Source organism: Hyla sarda, chromosome 3 (genome assembly GCF_029499605.1).
Source record: "Hyla sarda isolate aHylSar1 chromosome 3, aHylSar1.hap1, whole genome shotgun sequence".
NCBI lineage: Eukaryota > Metazoa > Chordata > Amphibia > Anura > Hylidae > Hyla > Hyla sarda.
This window is the reverse complement of record NC_079191.1, coordinates 433,725,704-433,747,619: the sequence shown is the minus strand read 5'-3', so window position 1 is coordinate 433,747,619 and position 21,916 is coordinate 433,725,704. Positions and strand designations below refer to the sequence as shown.

General features: G+C 43.0%; 1 protein-coding gene and 1 pseudogene across 1 annotated transcript in view; both read right to left on the bottom strand.

Annotated features, from left to right (window-relative positions):
- Nucleotides 1-21,916, bottom strand: part of LOC130363140 (calpain-13-like) — a 212,145-nt gene that overhangs the window by 62,898 nt on the left and 127,331 nt on the right. Inside the window, exons 9-13 of the mRNA XM_056568540.1 lie at nucleotides 19,926-20,000; nucleotides 13,690-13,850; nucleotides 13,172-13,326; nucleotides 7,610-7,621; nucleotides 561-763 (exon numbers count right to left, since the gene is read on the bottom strand). Coding sequence (XP_056424515.1) covers nucleotides 561-763; nucleotides 7,610-7,621; nucleotides 13,172-13,326; nucleotides 13,690-13,850; nucleotides 19,926-20,000 — 606 coding nt within the window. The remainder of the gene's footprint in view (nucleotides 1-560; nucleotides 764-7,609; nucleotides 7,622-13,171; nucleotides 13,327-13,689; nucleotides 13,851-19,925; nucleotides 20,001-21,916) is intronic.
- On the bottom strand, nucleotides 12,918-13,077 carry LOC130363502 (U2 spliceosomal RNA; annotated as a pseudogene).

The following is a 21,916-nucleotide window of genomic DNA, read 5'->3' as shown; positions in this document are numbered from 1 at the left end:
GTTCACACTGAGCACATGTGACAGACGTGACAGAGTCTAGAGACGCCGTAGAGAACGTTCTGCTGCCTGCAACATCCTCCAGCATTACCGGTTTGGCGGTGGGTTAGTAATGGTGTGGGGTGGCATTTCTTTGGGGGCCGCACAGCCCTCCATGTGCATGCCAGAGGTAGCCTGACTGTCATTAGGTACCGAGATGAGATCCTCAGACCCCTTGTGAGACCATATGCTGGTGCGGTTGGCCCTGAGTTCCTCCTAATGAAAGAAAATTAGCATGCGCACTGCCGCAGATGCCATGATCTTTACTGATCACGGCATCTGAGGGGTTAATGGCGGCATCAGCGCAATTGCGGATGTCCGCCATTACCGGCGGGTCCCAGGCTGCTGCTAGCAGCCAGAACCTGCCGTGTATGGCGCGAGCACCGCTCCGATGCTCGCGGTCATACACAGGACAAATATGTACGTCCTGGTGCGCTAAGTACCGCCGCACCAGAACATACATTTACGTCTGTGCTCGTTAAGGGGTTAAAAATATAAATATAAACAAAACAAAAAATAATTACTCAGCAATCTGTGAAGTTTTCGTAAAGATTCTCAGCAGGAACTCCGACTCTTGTCCCTTGTTTTGAGTGAACGGTAGAATGACGTAGGTGCCAGCTGGGACCATGAAGGATCTGGTGACTTCTCTGGCCTGTTCTAGTCCAGAGTTGATGGTGTCTGTAGCATGCTGCCTGGAAAACTTTTGTTGTGACCCATTCTTCACTCCCTACAGAAGCATCAGGGTAAAAAAAAAAAAAAAAAAAATTATAATAATAATAGTGTGAATTACAAGGTATAAGAATTTATTTTGAAAAAAAACAATGATATTATGCAGTCAACACTCGATACAGTTTTCATTAAAAACTGTAATTTTATTTGGTCCTTTTTTGGGGGGAAATTCTCGGTTCATATGCATCACAAATTTGTGTCTATTTTATTGAAATATGAAAAACATTAGAATATTTCCACAAATTTGTAGGATTTGTAGAATTTGAATGTAACGCAAAGTGACCAAAAAAGATTAGAAGTAAAGATGAATGAAGTTCCCAGATTTTGGAATCCAAAGTAGGACATGTTTTAATTTTTCCTTGGTTCCTATTGGAAACCATAAAACATCTTTTTGTACCATTAATAATAATTGCACCCATCTATCAGGCTTTTAGATATGCAACGGTTGAGGAAAAAAATGTTGGGCAAAAGCCACAGGTGCAATAAGACGTTCGGCCTCACTGGAATTGCCATGTTTGCTGTGACTTTTCTCTGTATAGGAACCCCCTGAACTGCTCTGGGCCAAAAGTTACCATTTATCCCCAGCCCAAATATCTTCTGGTATGGAGATGCTGATTCTAATTACACTGTATAATAGGTAATTGCTCCCCAAAAAGACCCAAAAAATTAAGACAAAGCAAAGACCAATAGGTGGTAGATTAATAATAAAAAGGATTTAGAGGGTTTAGCGTTTTATATTCTACTATCTGAGCGCCCAGCGTTGTCCAATCTTCCTACCTAAACCTTGTGGGAAAGGAAAAGCTACATATGTTATTTATATATCATTGTTTCTTTTTCTCTCCCAACTCAGCCAGTCAATAATTAAAGGGGTACTCCGCTGCTCAGCGTTTGGAACAAACTGTTCCGAACGGTGGAGCCGGCGCCGGCAGCTTGTAATGTCATAGCCCCGCCCCCTCATGATGTCACGCCCCCCACCTCAATGCAAGTTTATGGGAGGGGGCGTGGTGGCTCTTAAGGTGTGTCTACATAAGATCAGCTCAGTCTAGCCTCTGAGCTGGTGATTACAGATTGACTTCCTAATATGCTGCTATGGAGCTCTTGGTGAAACACTCCTTGTTTGTGCTGAAATTCTACTATCTCTGTTTTAGCATGCACCTTTGATATGTTCTGGGCTTTTACCCATGGTTAGATAGCATGCTCATAGTAGATTTTAATCCGTGTTTGTATAGTCGGTTTTAGGATTTGTATGTCCTTTCTGCTATGTATCTGTTCACACTGTGTTTTCTTTTGTATCCGTTTTCTGTGTTTCTATAACTAGATATCCCTGTTACCGGTCCATGGGGACTCTGGGAGTTTGATCATGTGTCTGCTGGAGGTTTTCTGAGGGATTGTGATTATTCCTGTTTAGCAATATATTCCATTTACCTTTGTGTGGGGGACTCAGAGGGTATTGCTATTCCTGTGTCTACCGGAGGTTTTCTAGGGGATTATGCTATATTCCTGTCTGTTCCTGGAGTCTGTTTAGACTCATCCGTTTTCCTATCTTGTGTTCAGTGTGAACAGTGTTCATAATCTGGAGTCTTTGCTGTTTTGAACTCTATGGCTTTATTTACTAAGAGTGTTGTGTAGGTTTCTTTGTGGGTTTTAATTCCCTATAATTTATTTTCAACGGTATTTACTAAGGTTTCCCTACATTTTCCACTTTCCCTACATTTTGCTTTTTTTTTACACATGCTCTGATCTGTAGCTGAAATCCACCACATTTCTGTTGAAACCTTAGTAAATATGTTGGGTGTTTGTGAAAATGTCGGGAACACGTCCCTTTTCGGTGACCATGCCCCCTTTCCCCGACGGCAATGCCCCTTTTTTCAGGTTTTCTTAGCAAAATGGAAAGTTAGTAAGTTTTTTTTCAATTCTGGCGCAAAATCTGGCGCAAAATCTGGCGCAGACAGAATTTCTGGCGCAATGTGCCAGAATCTGGCACACAACCCGACAAAACATGTCGGGTTTGCAATAGTAAATGAGGGCCTATATGTTTATAAGTTTATGATTTCCTTTGGAGTTTCTGTACATGCACAGATCATAGAGTACATGATCACTTAGCTAGTGTTTTCCTCTGTGCTTTACCATTGGTCTATAGTGTCCTCTGTGCTTCTCACTGATCTGTGTCCTCTGAACTTAATCTGTTTTGTGTTTGTTATCTGAGTCCAGTTATTATAGAGTTCTATGTTCCTGTTATGTTTCTGGCTTGTGATGACTGTTTATTAGTATATGTTTTTAGGGCCACTGCACTTTAGCTCAGGGAGGGACCGGCGACCAGTTGTCGATCCACCGTTTAGGGGGGGATGGGCAAGTAGGCAGGGAGAGATGTTTTAGGGTCAGTTTAGGGCTCACTCTCCCTGGTCGGTCCCTGACAGTTTGCTACAGAGGAAATTATTTTCTTTTTGAATTTATTTTTTTGTCTTGTCCACAGTTCTCTCTACTGACACCTGATGTCTGTATCAGGAACTGTCCAGAGCAGGAAAAAATCACCATAGCAAACCTATGCTTCTTTGGACAGTTCCTGACATGGACAGAGGTGTCAGCAGAGAGCACTGTGGACAAGACAAAAAAGAAATTCAAAAAGAAAAGAATTTCCTCTGTAGCATACAGCTGCTTTACTTGTTAAGGACCCAGGGCATACCTGGTCGGGCCCGGCCCATGGCTAATAGCGCGCGCTATTAACCCTTTAGACGCGGCGTTCAAAGTTGAACGCCGCGTCTAAAATTAAAGTGAAACCATGTTGGTTAGCTCAGGGAGCTGTTCGGGATAGCTGCGGTGAAATCGCGGCATCTCGAACAGCTTACAGGACAGCTGTAGGGTCCCTACCTGCCTCCTCATTGTCCGATAGCCGAATGACTGCTCAGTGCCTGAGATCCAGACATGAGCAGTGAAGCGGCAGAATCATCGATCCCTGGTTTCTTATGAGAAACCAGTGATCAATGTAATAGATCAGTGTGTGCAGTGTTTTAGGTCCCTATGGGATAACAATGATCAGTATAAGAGATCAGTGTGTGCAGTGTTATAGGTCCCTATGGGATAACAATGATCAGTGTGTGCAGTGTTATAGGTCCCTATGGGAGCTATAACACTGCATAAAAAAAGTGGGGAAAAAAAAAGTGAATAAAGATCATTTAACCCCTCCCCTATTAAAAATTTGAATCACCCCCCTTTTCCCATAAAAAAAAAAAAACTGTGTAAGTAAAAATAAAAATAAACTTATGTGGTATCGCCGCATGTGGAAATGTCCGAATTCTAAAAATATATCATTAATTAACCCGCATGATCAATGACGTGCGCGCAAAAAAATTCCAAAGTCCAAAATAGTGCATTTTTGGTCACTTTTTATATAATGAAAAAATGAATAAAAAGCGATCAATAAGTCCCATCAATGCAAAAATGGTACCGCTAAAAACTTCAGATCACTGTGCAAAAAAATGAGCCCTCATACCGCCCCATAAGCGGAAAAATAAAAAAGTTATAGGGGTCAGAAGATGACAATTTTAAACGTATACATTTTTCTGCATGCAGTTTTAATTTTTTCCAGAAGTACGACAAAATCAAACCTATATAAGTAGGGGATCATTTTAACCATATGTCCCTACAGAATAAAAAGAAGGTGTAATTTTTACCAAAAAATTTACTGTGCAGAAACGGAAGCCCCCAAAAGTTACAAAATGGTGTTTTTTTTTCCAATTTTGTCTCACATTGATTTTTTTTCCGTTTCGCCGTAGATTTTTGGGTAAAATGACTGACGTCATTACAAAGTAGAATTGGTGGCGCAAAAAATAAGCCTTCATATGGATTTTTCGCTGAAAGATTGAAAGAGTTATGATTTTTTAAAGGTAAGGAGGAAAAAACGAAAATGCAAAAATGGAAAAACCCCGGGTCCTTAAGGGGTTAAAAGTACTGGAAGGGCAAAGAATTTTTAATAGCAGTAATTTACAAATCTGTTTAACTTTCTGGCACCTGTTGATTTAAAAAAATGTTTTCCACCGGAGTACCCCTTTAAACCCACCAGAATTCCTTCCACCACAGCTTCTTCTTCACAAGTTCTATCTATGTTTCAGCACTGAATACCAATATCCTGGATTTTGCCGCCGTACGTGGTCGGTCTACATATCGGTAATTGTTAGTGATGGTGCCCGGCTGTGAGTTATTAACAAAGCAGCTGAGGCCAATCTAGACAGAACAGATTGCTGCGGGGTTAAATGCCGAAACTTAATCCACGACTCTGCCCAGAGCTCATTGTTCCCCTTATTAAGTGCCCCCTACAGTCTGCAGAATGACATCCAGTCCGATAGGACCCTCTGATAAGGAAGGTCGTACCCAATACATCTCAGCAGGTTCAGCTAATCTGTCCTTTATCTTGTGCTATCAATGTCGGTGTAATTCCTACCCATGGGTATTGTATCTCTTATATACTTGACCACATGGGCAGTGGATGGACTGGACCAAATGTTGGGGGTCCCTCCTATATATATTTGTACACAATGCGGTGTGCTTGACTATGATTATATTGCTCTAGGATGCGTCTCCTGACCAAATATCCCAAAGAGAATCTCCAGAAGTGGAATATATTCACTGTACCAAAACCATATTTATGGGAAGAACACAAAAGTTTAAAGGGGTACTCCGCTTTTATACATCTTATCCCCTATCCTAAGATGTCTGATCGTGCGATCCCCCCTGCAGCAGCCCGGTACCTCAGCAGTCTGGAGCTAAGTTTTCTTCGAGGCTGATGACAGGGCATCATGACGTCACGGCCCCACCCCCTCTTGACGTCATGCCCCACCCCCTCAATGCAAGTCTATGGAAGGGGGCGTGATGCCCCTTTCATAGACGTGCATTGAGGGGGGAACATGATGTCAAGGGGGGCGGAGCCGTGACGTCACAATGCCCTGTCCCCTGCACCACCTGTCATCAGCCTCGAAGAAAACTTAGCTCCCGACTGCTGAGGTACCGGGCTGCTGCAGGGGGGATCGCGGGGGTCTCCAGTGGCGGGCTACACACGATCAGACATCTTATCCCATATCTTTTGGATAGGGGGCAAGATGTCTAACAGCAGAGTACCCCTTCAATGTTTTTCCCAAGAGATGCCATAAATGCCTTTTAGATTTAGGTCCCACTGTTGGAGAATGGGGAACACCCCAGATATTGGTAAGAACTTAAAAATCGCACCCCTTTTCCAGCCAGAATCATGGGTTTGTCCCATTAAAATTGGGACTGTTGGCAAGAATCCATCCATGTGCAAAGTGGGGGCCCTAGAGGTAGGATCCCAAATCCAACATCTTCCTAAGGTACCAGCGGAGTTTGTTGGTAGTGTTGGTTGACAATGTAGTAATGGCCATAGATGTTACATTTCCATCAGATCGCACTAATATTTGTGTGAATCATCCACCAAACATCTATTATAAAGTCACCCTGATACACATCTATCTGCTTGCCTACTAGGGTTCTCCACCAGTAGGGTAAGTTCATGTAGTTTAAAGAAGTTTCAAAGTAGTGATTCCACAAGAGATGCCATAAATGTCTTATAGATTTAGCTTTCCTCATAAAACAAAATTGGAATATTAAAGTTTTACCAATGGAAACACCCAAGAAATTGGTGAGAAAGCCCCTCCCTCCCAATGCCCTTGTTGTATTTGGGTTTGCATTAATCCCACCCCTTTTACAGTCCGATCCATAAGTGTGTCCTACCAAAATGGGGACTGTAGGAAAGTATCCATTCATACACTGCCTGGATGGAGCCCTATGGGGGCCCTAGAGGTAGGATCTCAATTCCTACATATGAGATTTGCAGATGGACATCTTTATAAGGTATTAGCGGAGTTCCGGACAATGTTGGCGGCATCGGTTGACAATGTGGTAATGGCCATAGATATTACCATCCAACTAATATTTGTCTGAATCATCCACCAAACATCTAATATATAATCACCCTGATTTACATCTATCTGTTTGCCAAGGTTCATCACCAACAGGGTAACTTCATGAGAAAATCTGGGTCAGAAATCTTTTTTTGCTGGAGACCCGGCTGCTGTTCTGGGCACTGATCCATTTCTTGGCTACCACACCCTAAAGGGCTATTCCAGGTTTTTTTTTTATTTTATTTGACTATGCTACAGAGGCTGTAAAGTTAGTGTAGTACATAATATAATGTCTGTACCTGTGTTTGATGGCTGGTCTCGAAATTCTTATGTGATCTCTGCCCCAATGTTTGGTTTTAACAGCTGCTGTCTTAGCTTTTCCCAAGTTGCAGTGTGGCCCGAGACATTACATAACTAGTCAGGTGCTGAAAGGGAGCGTGTCTGTGCTTCAATGGGTGGAGTGATCGTTGGGTGGGAGGGAGATCGTTCTCCACAGGGCTGCAGGGAATTGTAGTTTCAAGCACAGTATGGAAGGGAGCCTAGCTGTGCTGCAATGGGTGGGGTAGCTGATATGTGGGAGGCAAAAAAATCACCTCCCACCTAGAATCAAGGGATCCTGGGGATTGTAGTAGAAGGGAGAGAACAGAAACAGGAAATAGCCAGATCACACAAACAAAGCAGCAGCGTGATGGGGGACACAGGACCCGGCTATTTACCACCAACACAAGCACAGATCCTTGGTAAGCATGTACATTACTGTCTGTCTGGCAGGTAAGTACTAAAGTCACCCTATGTTGGATAAATCATTTAAGACCTTAGAACAGGGGGAGAATTTTGCCAAATTGTACATCAATATAATCTTAATATCTGAATGGGATAACAATTTTGGAAGTGTATTGTCTATACATGCATCTGCATTACCATGATGGTCTTACCTTGGCTGTTACCTGTAAGAAAAAGAAAGAAAAAATATATATAAATACTAATGCGCAGTAATATGCACAATATAGAGATCAGATGGACAGGGGTGACACAGCATAATCTGGGAGCAGACTCACCCGGATGCCCTTCCTTACAGCAACATTTGGTTGTTTGTTTCTATTTAAAGGGGCTAAAACTCCTAACCTCCTGCATAGACACAGAACTAAAGTATAATGAAAAGGAGGCACACAGCCACCACTAGGGGGAGCTTACTGCATACTGTATTACAAAGAACTGAATAAGTAAATAGTAGCGTAAGATCCTTATATCCACCTAGTTCTGTGTGGGGGCAGCAAAGACAGTGGCCCTCATTTACTGAAGTCCAACCGACTCTTTTGCGCCTAAATTTTAGTCCCAACATCTGTGCGACTATTTATGCTACCAAATTTTAGTTGCACAACCGACACTTTAGAAAACACTCTGTTTTTTTTTCACTTTGAAATGGGCGTGTTTTATGCAAAAATGGACGTTTTACCGACAAAAAAACAAAAATACTCAGAGTACTTCCAAAATCACTCGAGAAAAAGCGCAAGTTTGCCTCACACAATAACCGACAGCCAAGAGGCTGAGTGAAATTCCAAAAATGGAGTGATTTCTAATAGGGATCGACCGATTATCGGTATGGCCGATAATCACGATTTTGGGCATTATCGGTTTCGGCTAATAACCTTGCCGATAAGCCGATAATGCCCCGCACCGCCCCCTCCGACCCGCCTCACCGCACTGCGACCGCCCCCCGACCCAACGCACCGCGTCGCACCCCCCACCGTAGTGCTGGGCGGTATACCGGTATGAACCGGATACCGTTTTTTTTTCTCCTACGGTATGGATTTTTGCCCATACCGCTATATCGGTCGGGCCCCTCCCCCACCCTCCGAGTCAATAAAAAAAATTAAACTTACCGGTCCGGGCCATCCATCCTTCCTGTAGTGTCCGGCGGCATTCCGGGTGGAGGGTGAACCTCTCCGGGGGTCCTCTTCTCCACTCCGGCCTAGTACGCTGCATAGACGCCGCTACGCCGTGACGTCAGGTGCGTCGCTGCGCAGCGGCGTCTATGCAGCGTTACTAGGCCGGAGCCTGCCCGGAGTGGAGAGGAGGACCCCCGGAGAAGAAGGAAAGCCCGGACCGGTTCACCCTCCACCCGGAATGCCGCTGGACACTACAGGAAGGATGGATGGCCCGGACCACCCTCCCCAGACGGTCCCTGCAGCAACTGGGAAGGTGAGTCAGGGTTCCGGGACAGACAGGGGTCTGTATAATATACTATACCTACAGTAGGACCTCCAGCTGTTGCAAAACTACAACTCCCAGCATGCCCGGACAGCCAACGGCTGTCCAGGCATGCTGGGAGTAGTAGTTTTGCAACAGCTGGAGGCACCCCTAGGCGCGGTACGGCGCGGGGGGAGAGCGGTGGCAGTGATAGGTCTCAGGACCCCCGGACAGGCAGGGGGAGAGAAGCGGGTGGCGGCCTATGGCACCGCAAAAGCCACTGCAGTGCATTGATTTAAAGCGCCCGCTTTAAATCAATGATCTGCAGCGGTGTCGCGGAGGGATAAATAGCCGATAACTTATACCGGAATATCTGTATAAGCTATCGGCTATCGGCCCTAAAAAAACGATATCGGTCGATCCCTAATTTCTAACAAGGGACTGTTTACCATTGTGCTTTTTGTAAAAGTAACTTGTTTTATAACCTGAAAACATTTTGTACAGTTCAGCAATTTTATGAATAAAATATTGAAGGCTTTTGTGATTGTTAATCTTTATATATATATTTATTTATTTTCTTTTTAAAACATTTGCAATATTAGGTTTAAATCAATTTATCACCCAAGATGATAAACAAGGAGAATTGTTGTAATGTTTGAAGAATGATAACACATGAAGACTTTTGATTCATGGAAACATTTTTAAACAAACAAAGTCTAAACCATTTTGACTCACACAACTAATTTCTTTAACTCGGAGTTTGTGCGACACAAAAAAATGTGCGACAGAATAGTAAATAAGAATAGTAAATTTCAAAAATATTGAAATCACTCCAGAATAAACACTCCACTCTTAGTAAATCAGGGCCATTATGTCTCATAAGGGGCAGTGTTGTAGAAAGTATATTCTTGCATATAGGAGCAGTATTATAGTAGTTATATTCTTGTATATGGGGGCAGTATTATAATAGTTATATTCTTGCATATAGGAGCAGTATTATAGTAGTTATATTCTTGTATATAGGAGCAGTATTATAGTAGTTATATTCTTGTATATAGGAGCAGTATTATAGTAGTTATATTCTTGTATATAGGAGCAGTATTATAGTAGTTATATTCTTGTATATAGGAGCAGTATTATAGTAGTTATATTCTTGTATATAGGAGCAGTATTATAGTAGTTATATTCTTGTATATAGGAGCAGTATTATAGTAGTTATATTACTGTATATAGGAGCAGTATTATAGTAGTTATATTCTTGTATATGGGGGCAGTATTATAGTAGTTATATTCTTGTATATGGGGGCAGTATTATAGTAGTTATATTCTTGCATATAGGAGCAGTATTATAGTAGTTATATTCTTGTATATAGGAGCAGTATTATAGTAGTTATATTCTTGTATATAGGAGCAGTATTATAGTAGTTATATTCTTGTATATAGGAGCAGTATTATAGTAGTTATATTCTTGTATATAGGAGCAGTATTATAGTAGTTATATTCTTGTATATAGGAGCAGTATTATAGTAGTTATATTACTGTATATAGGAGCAGTATTATAGTAGTTATATTCTTGTATATGGGGGCAGTATTATAGTAGTTATATTCTTGTATATGGGGGCAGTATTATAGTAGTTATATTCTTGTATATAGGAGGTAGTATTATAGTAGTTTTATTCTTGTACATAGGGGGCAGTATTATAGTAGTTATATTCTTGTATATGGGGGCAGTATTATAGTAGTTATATTCTTGTATATAGGAGGTAGTATTATAGTAGTTTTATTCTTGTATATAGGGGGCAGTATTATAGTAGTTATATTCTTGCATATAGGAGCAGTATTATAGTAGTTATATTCTTGTATATAGGAGCAGTATTATAGTAGTTATATTCTTGTATATAGGAGCAGTATTATAGTAGTTATATTACTGTATATAGGAGCAGTATTATAGTAGTTATATTCTTGTATATGGGGGCAGTATTATAGTAGTTATATTCTTGTATATGGGGGCAGTATTATAGTAGTTATATTCTTGTATATAGGCGGTAGTATTATAGTAGTTTTATTCTTGTACATAGGGGGCAGTATTATAGTAGTTATATTCTTGTATATGGGGGCAGTATTATAGTAGTTATATTCTTGTATATAGGAGGTAGTATTATAGTAGTTTTATTCTTGTATATAGGGGGCAGTATTATAGTAGTTATATTCTTGCATATAGGAGCAGTATTATAGTAGTTATATTCTTGTATATAGGAGCAGTATTATAGTAGTTATATTCTTGTATATAGGAGCAGTATTATAGTAGTTATATTCTTGTATATAGGAGCAGTATTATAGTAGTTATATTCTTGTATATAGGAGCAGTATTATAGTAGTTATATTCTTGTATATAGGAGCAGTATTATAGTAGTTATATTCTTGTATATAGGAGCAGTATTATAGTAGTTATATTCTTGTATATAGGAGCAGTATTATAGTAGTTATGTTCTTGTATATAGGAGCAGTATTATAGTAGTTATATTCTTGTATATAGGAGGCAGTATTATAGTAGTTATATTCTTGTATATAGGAGCATTATTATAGTAGTTCTATTCTTGTATATAGGGGCAGTATTATAGTAGTTATATTCTTGTATATAGGAGCAGTATTATAGTAGTTCTATTCTTGTATATAGGGGCAGTATTATAGTAATTATATTCTTGTATATAGGAGCAGTATTATAGTAGTTATATTCTTGTATATAGGAGGCAGTATTATAGTAGTTATATTCTTGTATATAGGAGCAGTATTATAGTAGTTATATTCTTGTATATAGGAGCAGTATTATAGTAGTTATATTCTTGTATATAGGAGCAGTATTATAGTAGTTTTATTCTTGTATATATATGGGTAGTATTATAGTAGTTATATTCTTGTATATAGGAGCAGTATTATAATAGTTATAGTCTTGTATATAGGAGCAGTATTATAGTAGTTATATTCTTGTATATAGGAGCAGTATTATAGTAGTTATATTCTTGTATATAGGAGACAGTATTATAGTAGTTATATTCTTGTATATAGGAGCAGTATTATAGTAGTCATAGTCTTGTATATAGGAGCAGTATTATAGTAGTTATATTCTTGTATACAGGAGGCAGTATTATAATAGTTATAGTCTTGTATATAGGAGCAGTATTATAGTAGTTATATTCTTGTATATAGGAGCAGTATTATAGTAGTTATATTCTTGTATATAGGAGCAGTATTATAGTAGTTATATTCTTGTATATAGGAGCAGTATTATAGTAGTTATATTCTTGTATATAGGAGCAGTATTATAGTAGTTATATTCTTGTATTTTCTTTTTAAAGCCGAGGAACGTGCTCTCGATTCACCCAAAGTGCAAGAAAAAGTGCAAACGTGTTACACAAAAAAAACGTGCACAAAGGATGCGGTCTATCGCAAGCCCTTTTCCGATAGGAGAGAGGCCCCCCAACAAACCTTACCCTTCGCCTCCGGACCAAAAGGTACCTGCGAGGTTCCAGGTTCGATGTCCCTTTTCGTCGAAGCTACTAGGGGACCACAAATGCTCCCGGCATCCCCCTTGGCGTTAGCCAAGGTATCTGCCCGCAGAGCCGATAACGGTAGGTACCCTGCCAAAGCAGGAGTACCCGGGGTGTTTGCAGGGAGGTGCGGAACCTAATGGCCACACACACCTCCCCTAGACCGCCAGGAGGGACACCCAGAAGGGCTACCACATCCTGACAAATCCTGTGGACACACAACACGCAAAAAGTGACACAGTGAGACAAAAAGAAATAAATAAGTGAATGTGTGCAGATATACTGCCCGGACATCCGGCCGGATCTATAAAAATTTCTCTGATCCTAGCCAGAAGGCCGGGAATCAAGAGGTGAGTGCCACAAGGTGAAAAGATTATGGTGCCCGTGCTTCAACTCAGTGAGCCGGTACTCCCAGTGAGTTTCGGCACCTCGGCATCACCACTCCCCGAGGCATAAAAGTACCTCGGCTCTAGACCCTCTCAGCCTCATGGCGAGACCCGGAGGGAACAGGTCACATCGGGGCAGCCGTCGAGCTGATTCCTCAGAACCATCCCCGGAAAGCCCTGGTACACCTGCATCCTCCATGCAGCACCCATCCCCACCAGCATGAAAACTGATAAGAACAGATACTACACTTGATCTTAGCCAAAAGGCCGAGAAGCGATTATATTCTTCTATATAGGAGGTAGTATTATAGTAGGTATATTTACTATAGCAGTACACACATTTGCAGATTTCACCTCCCCGCACCTGTCATACCTTACAGAAGGCGAATCCAATAGGTAACCACCTAGGATTGTATTTCCTTTCGTTGCTGAGACTCTGCATTAGAGCCACGGTCACGTTATATCCCTTCTTTGTGCCTTGTGACTCTTGGACTGTGATTACATACTGGGGATTTTTCCACATATCCTCTGAATAGGATAGAGACAGATTTGGTTATTAAAAAAAAAAGTCCTGCAGGTGAAATAAATAAGTAGTTCATTGAGCTAAAAAAAAAAAAATTAAAGGCCCATCCCTGTGTGACCCTTGAGACCCCCACTAATCAGCAGAACCAAGAGGCAGCCACTATACTGCAGTACCTGACAAAGTCGTGTGTGCCTTCATATGGCAGCTTTGGGTACTGCACCTCATCTCTATTTTAAGTGAATTGAACTTTAGCTCCACACATAGTTGTAGGTGTTCACAAATGGCAACATCCCACTGCATTGTGGGGTGGACCCCACCGATCACACATTGATGGCCTAGTATTCACAGTCACATAATATTTTACATACCTGCAGAGCTACAGCCGCCAGCGCTGCTGCCCCTCACCCACTGGTTGTAGTAGTTGGTGCTCTCCCAGACGTACTGAGGACTGCCAAAATCTAAGTAGCTCGGAGTATGATTACAGATGTTCAATTGTACGAAATTTTGCATGAAATCTTGACAAGACATCCTACAGGATGAGAATAACAAGTTAAAGAGTACCTGTCATGATCTTGTTAAATGTTATAATCCTCCCAGTTCACTGCCCCCATCATGATAAACCAGACTGTTGAGACCCAATTAGCTCCTAGCAGGCTATAACTACCCCTCCCCCTTATTACAATAATTAATTAAATAATAACTGACACAACAACAATTCAACTTTTTTATGGGAGGGGATCGGCCACAGCTTTATTTATAAAATTACTTATATAAATAACAATTTAACTGTAACAAAGACACCGATTGGCTTCTTGCCAACCCGAGAGGTGCTGCCACACTGTCCTGTGTGGAGGTCTACCCCGGGTTTACCCCGCTTTCACCTTTTTCTTACCGCCAAGCTGTGACTTACAATAAACAGAGATACAAAAAGGGAGGGAGGGAGGGCAAAACTCCGGGTCCTGGGCAGATTGAGGGGGGAAGGGAGGCACCACAGCTATAAATACCCAGGGGAGGGCCCCTGAAAGCCCGGGAAACTATTAAACCCCTGATTGGTGCACTCCTTCCCCCCCACCCATGGGACATACCACTATAGTTACCAACAAGTTTTTACAGGCGGGGGAGGGGATTAAAAACCTTGCCTGTATATTTCTTAACCCCTTAACTGCTCACCAGTCAGGGGGCAAGCTAGTTATGCACAGCTTGCCCCTCCACTCCCTGCCTTTGTTATTATTATTTGTTAGTTTTCTACCTTGATATTGCTTTGTATTTTCTGCTCAGTCTCAGTCAGATTCACAGACTGGGAAGGGGCGTTCCCCAGCAGGCGTGACATAATCTGAAGCCATACAGGGGAGAACTTCCTCCCTCACTCTGCTACACACAGCCCAGAGCAGTTCAGTGTGTGATGAGCTATAATTGGATAAGGCTGCAATAGGAGTGCAATAGCAAAAAATTTTTTAATGACAGTGTCCATTTAACAATGTCCATAAAGATGGTGTAAGTTACGTCCCAAAAATAAAAGTTGCAAATAATAAGAATTTTGGAAATTAATGTAAGAAGGGTTGTCCATGATTACGACCCAAGAGGCAAGTTTGCCACTCGGTTTCTTTTTTTTTAGCATTTTTCTTTAGGTAAAAATCGCTAGTAAAAAAAAGCTACAAAAACTGCTACTAGACTTTCTTTCTATGCGGGGCTGCTGCTCCAGTCTTGGAAACCTATGTGTTTCCGGGACTGGAGATGTGACCTCATGCCACATCCCCTTGTGACTCCACGCCCCCTCCATTTATGTCTATGGGAGGGGGCATGGCAACCCCTCCCATAGACATGAATGGAGGGGGCATGGTGTGACATCACGAGGGGCGTCACGTCACGTCTCCTGTCCCGGAAACACAGATGTTTCCGAGACTGGAGCAGCAGCCCCGCATAGAATGCGGGTGCCGCACGGTGATCGCGGGGGTCCCAGAGGTGGGCCCCCCACAATCAGACATCTTATCCCTTATTCTTTGGAAAGGGGATAAGAGGTCTTTGGCCGCAATACCCTTTTAAATACTACACATCTGCCAGCTGGAAATCCCTCTGATACACATTCTGGTCAACTTTGTATCCCAACTAGTTTAATCATTCAGTTATAGATGTCCTGTTTCTTTAAGAACCTTCCAGTAGTTTTTCCAATGGAATCAACAGAGGCGGGGCTTATTGAAATTTACATACAGAGGGTGTTTCTGCCAGTTTTAAGGGTGTAACTTACACCACCCATCTGACCTTCAGAATGGTGGGGGTTTGACTGCTGGGACCCCCACCAATTGCTAAATATAAGTGCCTACATGTTTGCTTGCACAGCGCCATTGCTGTTCAGATGCAGGTACTACAACATTCTCCTGAATGCCACTGAGTTGCAATTCTTGGTGCATCACCTGGATGGATGGGGGGTGCACTTTATTCTTTATCCCATTAAAAGGAGTATGTCAGCCATTAAAAATGTATTCCCTATCCGACCCCAGGGACTACTCGGTGATCTCCAGAACAGGGCCCTGACTCTGGCTGCATGGAATGGTGGGTCGGCAAACGTTCTGTGGTATCTCCGGACCTCTCCCATAGACTATGCATTGAGTGTGTGCCGACCCATCTTTCCATGCAACCGGAAGATTTTTGACCTGTGGTCTTGGATCTCCAAAATCTCCAGAATAGGGCCCGACTCTCACTGCTGCATGAAGAGGTGGGTCGGCATACATTGCATTGTATCTTTAGTACTTCCTTACACAATTCATGGAGCGTGTGCTGAGTGACCAACCATTTCACGCAGCCCGGAGTGTTGAGGTCTGAACTCTGGGACCCCATGTGATCTCCATGGGGCCCAACTCTCCCCATTGCATGGAATGGTGGGTATGGTATCTCCGGTGCTCTTATAGACAATGCATGGAGCTTGTGCTGACCAACCATTCCATGCAACCAGGAAAGTTGGATCCAATTCAGGTGACCATAGAATAGTCCCAGAGGTCAGATAAGGGATACGTTTTTAGGGCCTGGAATACTCCTTTAAAAGAGATAGAGAAAACACAGAGAACCCTTTAATCTCTGAGCAGTGCACACCCCCCCCCCCCCTCCCCATCCAGGTGATAGACAGAGAAGTGCAACTCAGTGCCATTCAAGTGAATGTTGTAGTACCTGCACTTGAACAGCAGTGGCGCTGTGCAGGCAAAAATTTAGGCACCCCACCACACTGCAGGTTATACCATACAGTCCAGTAGCTGGGAGTGACGTCACTACAAAGAGCTAGTTAGGCCAAAAAAGATCCAACGGCATTTAGGAGAATACCGTTCTCTTTCTTCAGGGATCTGAGGAAGGAGAATAGAATTCTCCGAAACGCCCTTGGATCTTTTTTGGCCTAACTAGCTCTTTGTAGGGAAGTCACTCCCAGCTACTGGACTCAAACTTCCTTTATTCTGCAGCACAAGGGTAGAGACGCCGCCGGCCGGGGCAGATCTCCCAGTGACTGCTCGGACCAGCCTACGCGCCCGGATTATCTGCAGCACACAGGTCGAGACGCCGCCGGCCGGGGCAGATTTCCCAGTGACTGCTCGGACCAGCCTACACGCCCGGATTATCTGCAGCAACATAACGCACACCGGAGGAATAGGACGCTCATCCCACATATAAGACTTTTTTCAATTGTGGAGAACATAGTGCTCTGGTATTCACGTGTATGGGTGCGCACATATCATATCTGTACGTTCATACATATACCTAGACCTGCTACTGACTTTTCAATAAGACCTCAATTAGCGCTGCTGCCAATCATAGCTTTTTTTGCTTTTTCTCAGTAGTAACCATTAATGGTCATACAGGGACCCATTAGACTGGCACTCCTTAGCTGCTGTGGGGCACATTTCTTCCATAGCGCCAAGGTGTTAATTGTTGTTAATTTACAAATCTATTTAACTTTCTAGCACCATTTCATAAAAAAAGATATATATATAGTTTTCCACTGGAGTACCCCATTAAGCCCTTAGTCTTTTCCACTGTGTCCCCCATTACTTATGACACCTGTCATGGCGGCCGGGTGCGGAATCCTTTATTTATCCACACTGAACTTTATTTCCCGGCCCCTGTGGATCTCTTTATAGCTCATATATTCTCTTATATGTTAATTACCCGACACGGTGTAATGTAGTGAGGTTATTAATAAGGATGCGGTAAAGGAGCGATCCCTGGGGCCCCGGCTTATGTATAAACCATGCGACAGTGTAGTCAAATACGACAGACGTCCCCGCCGCTGCACAATGACTGGGATTTACCGATCACAGAATGAGAACTATTTATGCTTCTCCTGTTACTGTTCATACCTGGATGTTAGGTAAATGAACGGTTTAATTTGTATTAAGTCCTATTAAGGGGCACGATGGCATGATAAAGCTCCTCCTCCCTGACCCAGGAGGTCAAGAGGCCATGATGTGTCACACGATCTTACCAGAGGAAGGCAAAGCATAACGAAGAGGAAGGGGTCAGTCCTGGGTCAGCTGACTTCCTCTGAACCACAGGGTGACATCATCTTCAGATTCTCCCGCTAGCTCCAAGACCCCTCCCCTCCAGCTCTACCTGTATACTGCTGCTATCTCTATATGATAAGGATACATAGTAGTTATACACCTCCCCTTCAGCTCTATCTGTATACTGCTGCTATCTCCATGGGATCAGGATATATAGTAGTTATACACCTCCCCTCCAGCTCTATCTGTATACTGCTGCTATCTCCATGCGATCAGGATATATAGTAGTTATACACCTCCCCTTCAGCTCTATCTGTATACTGCTGCTATCTCCATGGGATCAGGATATATAGTGGTTATACACCTCCCCTCCAGCTCTATCTGTATACTGCTGCTATCTCCATGGGATCAGAATATATAGTAGTTATACACCTCCCCTCCAGCTCTGTGTGTATACTGCTGCTATCTCCATGGGATCAGAATATATAGTAGTTATACACCTCCCCTCCAGCTCTATCTGGATACTGCTGCTATCTCCATGGGATCAGAATATATAGTAGTTATACACCTCTCCTCCAACTCTATCTGCATACTGCTGCTATCTCCATGGGATCATAATATATAGTAGTTATACACCTCCCCTCCAGCTCTATCTGTATACTGCTGCTATCTCCATGGGATCAGAATATATAGTAGTTATACACCTCCCCTCCAGCTCTGTGTGTATATTGCTGCTATCTCCATGGGATCAGAATGTATAGTAGTTATACACCTCCCCTCCAGCTCTATCTGTATACTGCTGCTATCTCCATGGGATCAGGATATGTAGTAGTTATACACCTCCCCTCCAGCTCTATCTGTATACTGCTGCTATCTCCATGGGATCAGAATATATAGTAGTTATACACCTCCCCTCCAGCTCTGTGTGTATACTGCTGCTATCTCCATGGGATCAGAATATATAGTAGTTATACACCTCCCCTCCAGCTCTGTGTGTATACTGCTGCTATCTCCATGGGATCAGAATATATAGTAGTTATACACCTCCCCTTCAGCTCTATCTGTATACTGCTGCTATCTCCATGGGATCAGGATAAATAGTAGTTATACACCTCCCCTCCAGCTCTATCTGTATACTGCTGCTATCTCTATGGTATCAGGATATATAGTACTATATAGTACTGTAGTAAAATACACCTATCCTGAGGTTGTGTATTTGCTGATTTTTTTTTAAATTTTTTTTTTCCCTGTAATTTTCCTTTTGAAACATATTGTTGGTCCTACTTTAATAAATGGGGAACCTCAGTCTAGGAAACTAATCTCAAGGCCAGAGTAGAGAATGGCTACAAATCATCTCTTGCTTTCAAGGAACCAGGGAGTACCTTGCTATGAAGGGATCCAGTCCTGATAGGAATATATATATATACAGTGACCCCCCCCCCCCCCCCCCGACCTACGATGGCCCCGACATACGATCATTTCAACATACGATGGTCTCTCAGAGGCAGCATCAACATACGATGCTTTTGTATGTCGGGGCCATCGCATAAACGGCTATCCTACAGCGCAGACTACTTCAGCTGCCCCCGGATAGCCGTTTACGGTGCCCCGTGTAGTCCGCTGACGATCACTTACCTGTCCTCGGGGCTCCGGCGCATCCTCTTTGGGATCTCCTGCGTCGTCCGCGCTCTCCATCGTCGTCATCATGTCACTGCACACGCCATCCCGTCATCTAATAGGAGCGGCGTGCGTAGCGATGTGATGGCGGCGACGGAGAGCGAGGATGCCGGGGAAGCAGAGGCCTTGCCGGAGCGTCGGAGACAAGCGACAGCGATGGACGGCGACATCCCGGGCAGCGGTGACGGTCCGGAGCGGCAGGGACAGGTGAGTACAACTTCCTGTCCGGGCATGCTGGGTGTTGTAGTTTTGCAACATCTGGAGGTCCGCAGGTTGTAGACCACTGTCCTATACTTTACATTGCACGGATCCCTCAACATACGATGGTTTCAACAAACGATGGTCCATTTGGAACGGATTCCCATCGTATGTTGAGGGACCACTGTATATATATCTCAATAAATACTGGGACTGAATGTAGGAAATAATCTGAAAAAATATACCAGAATTCTCCATCGTTCCTGTCAATGTTGAGTTTCTTCCTTAGGTCGGGCCGGATTCTGTCCCATTGTGAGGAACTGGAAATGAGAAGAGAAAAATTTAAGTACAGAAGGAAACAAGTTAATTGGACTTAGAATATTAAGAGACAATTTAAATTGGACACAATGTGACGCGTTAGTGCTTCGTTCTCTGATTCCATTGTTGATGTTTGGCACTCTAGCACACCAAGAGGTCAGCTGTGGTATTGCAAGTGCAGCTTAACAAAAAAAGCTTTATAGGAGGATGCATGGAAGAACTATGGGGGAGATAAATCACAATCTGTGCAGAGTAAAAGTGGAGCAGTTGCCAATAGCAACCAATCAGATCGCTACTTTCATTTTTAAAAAGGCCTCTGAAAAATAATAGAAATGATCTGATTGGGCACAAGTTTTCATAAATCTCCCTCTATATCCTCTGAATGTTGGATTTATGAGATGTAGCAGTGCGGTTCTTTTTGTTACATGTTGCTAAGCTTAGTACGTCATTATACTTTATTTTGGGTTGTTCTACCTTTTATTCATTTGACTTGTAATAAACCTAATGCCTTATTTTAACTTAGTGAGTAATTCGGTATAATAAGACTGTGAACCCCTATGTGTGCCCATTACTATAAAAGATATAAGGGGGAAACCATGACAACTATACCTGAAGGCCCCTCAGGCTTCTCTGTGGGTTATTTTACATTTTACTTATAGTTAAAGAGTTAAAATAACCCTAACCCAATCCCTTATGCGAGGGTGGGGCTTCTTTCTTTGAAGTTTCAATCAAGTCTATGGGACCCCCGGTACATTTCCTGATTACATTACTCTAGGGCTGCAGAGATTGTCCAGGACTTATAAACATCCTGTCAACTGTCCAGCAAGAGCAGAGAATAGTCAGTGTGGGGGATGGGATATGAGGACAGGATATGAGGTTGGGGTATGAGGCTGGGCTATGAGGACTGGATAGGAGTTTGGGGTATGAGGACAGGATATGAGGTCGGGGTATGAGGTTGATATATGAGGTCGGAGTATGGGGTGGAGATATGAGGTCAGGATAGGAGGTCGGAGTATGGGGTGGAGATATGAGGTCAGGATAGGAGGTCGGAGTATGGGGTGGAGATATGAGGTCAGGATAGGAGGTCGGAGTATGGGCTGGAGATATGAGGTCAGGATAGGAGGTCGGAGTATGAGGACTGGATATGAGGTTGGGGTATAAGGTTGGGGTATGAGGACAGGATATGAGGTTGGGGTAAGAGGTTGGGGTATGAGGCTGGGCTATGAAGACGGGATATGAGTTTGGGGTATAAGGTTGGGGTATAAGGTTGGGGTATTAGGTCGATATATGAGGTCGGAGTATGGGGTGGAGATATGAGGTCAGTATAGGAGGTCGGAGTATGAGGACTGGATATGTGGTTGGGGTATAAGGTTGGTGTATGAGGACGGAATATGAGGTCGAGATATGAGGACGGGTTATGGGGTGGAGATATGAGGTTGATATATGAGCTCGGAATATGTGGTCGGAATATGAGGTTGGAGTATGAGGACGGGATATGAGGCTGGGATTTGAGGTTGGGGTATAAGGTCGGGGTGTGGGGTGGAGATGTGAGGTTGGGATATGAGGATGGTTGGAGTATGAGGTTGGGATATGAGGTCAGGATATGAGGTCAGGATATGAGAACAGGATATGAGGTCAGAGTAGGAGGACAGGATATAAGGTCAGGATATGAGGATGAGAAATGAGGACGGCGTAAGAAATCGGGGTCTGAGGACGGAGTATATAATTAGAGTATGAGGTCGGTATATAAGGTCAGAAGATAAGGTAAGGATAAGAGGACTGGGTAGGAAGACCGGGCAACACTGGGCTCTCAGCTAGTGCTCATATAAAAAGTGAGTTACAAATAAACAGTTATACAAAAAAAAAAAAAAAGAGTTACATTTGCAGTACCATGCCTAGCCACATGGGGTGCTGTTGG